Source organism: Phaseolus vulgaris, chromosome 4 (genome assembly GCF_000499845.2).
Source record: "Phaseolus vulgaris cultivar G19833 chromosome 4, P. vulgaris v2.0, whole genome shotgun sequence".
Lineage (NCBI taxonomy): Eukaryota > Viridiplantae > Streptophyta > Magnoliopsida > Fabales > Fabaceae > Phaseolus > Phaseolus vulgaris.
Genome location: NC_023756.2, coordinates 20701548 through 20705239, shown reverse-complemented (window position 1 = coordinate 20705239; position 3692 = coordinate 20701548). Strand labels below are relative to the sequence as shown.

Genomic DNA, 3692 nt, shown 5'->3' with positions numbered 1-3692 from the left:
AAAAGAAGATTAAACAAGATTTAGTGAAGTAATTCAGGAATATTAGTAAGTAAACCCCTTTTAATTCAGGAGTTCTAATCAAATTTAAAAAATTTACCAAAATATTCAAACTCATTCTTATTATGACAACTTTAGTTATCCCATTTCTATCTTCTTATTATTACGAAGATAAAGCAATTTAATTTACTTCAATATTAATTTTAAAGAAAAAAAAATCAAAATAAGTGTATTCTCATTACTATTATTTTCTTTACTCTTTAATATTTAGATTAAAATACTAGGATTAGGCAATGCAAATAGAAGAAAGTCCACATCATGTTCCAAGATAGTTATATGTGTCTCTCTCATTGTGATCCATGCCTCTATTCCCTCTCTTGTTTCCATCAATATTACTGTGTTTGGAATACTTTGTTTAGTACCTCCTCTTTGAGCTAGCCACAAAGGTTTTCCACTGCCAAAATCCATCTCCTTGAATCCCATATTAGCCCAACTTGTGAACACTAACGAGATTGGCTTATTTGCTTCTATGCCTTCAAGCATTAGTTCTGCACATTCATCACTCCACAAAAAATTAGGATCATTCTCTAGTTTTTGAAACAATTCCTTTGTGAGTTGTCCAACTCCTTCTTTTACAACCTTAACCAAATCTATAATATCACTGTTCTTGTTGACATCCTCAAGAACAACCAATGCAGGCCACAACAAATTTCCAATAGCACCTTTTGAGAAAGGCTCCCCCATCCTTTTTCTCATGTCCACAACATGTAAAGCAACCATTGGTCTTGTTTTGTCACAACAACATTCCTCTTTGATTGATACAATCATATGTTTACTTATGAATGAAGACACTACTTGGTATCGTGTAGGTTTTGTTTCATCACTTGTTGACATGGATTTCAGCTCATTGATGGCTTTGTGATCAAATAAGAATCTTCTTGTAGTGCAGGTTTCTTCTATATTCAAGTCTTTGTTTATATTTAACATGCCAGCACGTACACCAGTGGTGTTCCTTGGAGGGAAGGAAGAAGAAGCAGAATAGAAATTTGGCCATGATATTTCTTCCTTTGACCCTTTGCAAATGGCAAACCAGGTTTTCAAGAAGGCACTGCAAGAATATGCATCCAAGAGAATGTGGAGGTTGCACAAGCCAATAGCTATTCCTCCACATTGGAAAATGTTTACTTGAACAAGTAATTGGGGCAACACTTCTTGGTGAGGATGGCACTTGTTAGGCTCACATGGAAGTAGCTGGTTTAGCAGTTCTAATTTGGGTGGTTTTAAGAACACTTCCATGTTGGTATTCACTGAAGCTTCCATGTAAATTGCACCTTCATCGTTGCAATCAATGGAAAAGTAATCACATCTTCTACCTCCAAGAGGGTAGAAGATGGTTAGTGCCTCAGATAGTGATTTCTTCAACTGAGTTGAGACATCTGAGAATCCTTCAAGGTTGGAGGTTTTACTGTAAAAAAGGATTAATGGAAAATAGGTGTTGAGTTGAAACACATCAAACAAGCATAATTTTTGGGTTTTGCATTCTGCAGAAGTGGGCAGTGATGGTTTAATGGTTTCTCTTGATGTGATGCTAATTTCCATTCTCAACTTATAACTTAGATATGAATAAGAGATCCCATAGGAAATTTGTTCATTGGTATTTGTTTATATATACTATTTGAGGAATGTTACAAACATTAATATTATTGGCCTAGGACATTTATCTATGTGTTGAAAAAAAGTCTGTTATTTGTTTTTTTGTCTTTTAATCAACAGTTATGTTTCTTTTTTAATTCAACATTAAAACATCAAATAACGTTCTAATAATCAATATGCATTGCTGTTTTATAGTATTTTGTTAACAAAATTCATTAAGTGTTTACGTTTATTTATAACAACAGGAAACTCAAATCTGTCAAGCCCTACCATAATATATTAGTAATTGTAATCTATAGTTCTATGAAAAAAAGTTGTTTATTATTATTATTATTATTATTATTATTATTATTATTACTATAATAATAGATTTTATTATACTCATTAATTTTATCAGCGTAAGGTTGGTTGTCGACACAATGAATTTCTAGTTTTTTTTCCTAGCTAGGATCTCTTTTGACTCATGTTATTCTTCATAAATAATTTAAAAATTAATTTTACTGCATCGATTTAGTGAATCTAATTTTTTTTTCAGCTAGCATTCGTTTAGTGAGTTTGACTCACTCTATTTTTTACAAATGATTCAAAAATTAATTTTATGTTTATCAATTTAGTCGACCCATTGCGTTTTTATTTTATTTTTTCAGTTGATGTGTGTTTATAATGAGTTTGACCTAAGCTATTTTTTATAAATAATTTAAAAAATATATTTTTACTGATATATTGTATTTTATTTTAATTTTTTAGTTAGCGTCTCCTAAAAATAGAGCATTTGTTTAATCCACTATTTACGTCTTACTCATAACCGATGTTTAATTATGACCGTTAATCCCTGGCCTAATTTATTTTCTATTTGATGTTGAAATAGTTTTTTACTTTTTACTGGTATGGTGGAAGAACATGTGGTTTTATAAAAAAAACAATCAATTATATAAAGAACTACCTATTTTCTAATTTAATGCTTAGATATTTTTAAATATTCATTAAAAAGTAGAGAAACAATTGAGGGTGAATTCATACCTATATATAAACCCTCGTATTAAGGTAAAACATTATATTAGAACTCATACTCTAACGTTATAACTACTAAAGACGTTGTAGAAAAATATATAGTCTTTTTAATTACCATTTAATATCATTCCTATTATATATATATATATATATATATATATATATATATATATATATATATATATAAATATAATTTGAAACTCCAATTTGTGAAACCCCACATTAATTAATGTAGATTATGCTGCCAATAGTTATTCCATAAAAAAAAGGAGATAGTTATTCCATACAAAAAAGGGAGATACTTACGTGGAAAAAAATTGTTTATAAACATCTAACTTATATTTTATTTGATGTTGAGATGTGTGAGAGTTTTCACTGCAATGTTGAAAAAAATAAGTTGTTTTTAGTTTTTAAGCCAAGATATTATATAATGTTCATACACGTTTAAATATTGTGTTAAAGTTTGTATTAAGGTTATGATTAATGTTATATCTATTTTAGTAGAGTGAAACCATTGAATCTTAAAGATATGATGATAAGAAACTAAACCCTAATTTGTGTAGCCCTACATCAATCTATATTAATATACTAAAATCTCATAGAAATTTTGAGATACTATGTTCTCACATGTTCTTTGGATGATATCTATGAGTATGATATGTTGATAGGACATTATAAAAAAATTATTAAATAGCAATCAATTTTAGAGGTATAAAATAATTAGTTATTATGATGACTAAATTAGATATCACTTTAGAAACTAAAAAAATATTCGTATCTAAAGTGGTTTCAATTATTAATAATAATTTATAAAACAGTTTCGAAATTAGTATCTAGATTAGCTACCAAAGTTTTAGCTACTGATCCTGCCGGTTGACCAAGCGCAAGAACGATGCCTCGTCACGATTTTTCCTCACCAGCTTTGACACCACGCGCCCTTCAAGTCCACACCACAGATTGGCACTCCGAGAACCTGAAAACACAAGATGGTGCCTCTGCGGCCGGTGGCGCTCCGACGCTTAAGTCAGTAA

General features: G+C 30.0%; 1 protein-coding gene across 1 annotated transcript; it reads right to left on the bottom strand.

The window, feature by feature from the left end:
• Positions 1-264: 264 nt before the first annotated feature.
• On the bottom strand, positions 265-1596 carry LOC137838449 (stemmadenine O-acetyltransferase-like). The gene has a single exon (XM_068647693.1). It carries the CDS (start codon positions 1594-1596, stop codon positions 265-267), a length of 1332 nt encoding a protein of 443 aa, XP_068503794.1.
• Between the last annotated feature and the right edge of the window lie 2096 nt (positions 1597-3692).

Coding starts and splice junctions, on each gene's coding strand:
- LOC137838449 (XM_068647693.1), bottom strand. CDS start 1,596: ATGGAAATTAGCATCACATCAAGAGAAACCATTAAACCATCACTGCCC.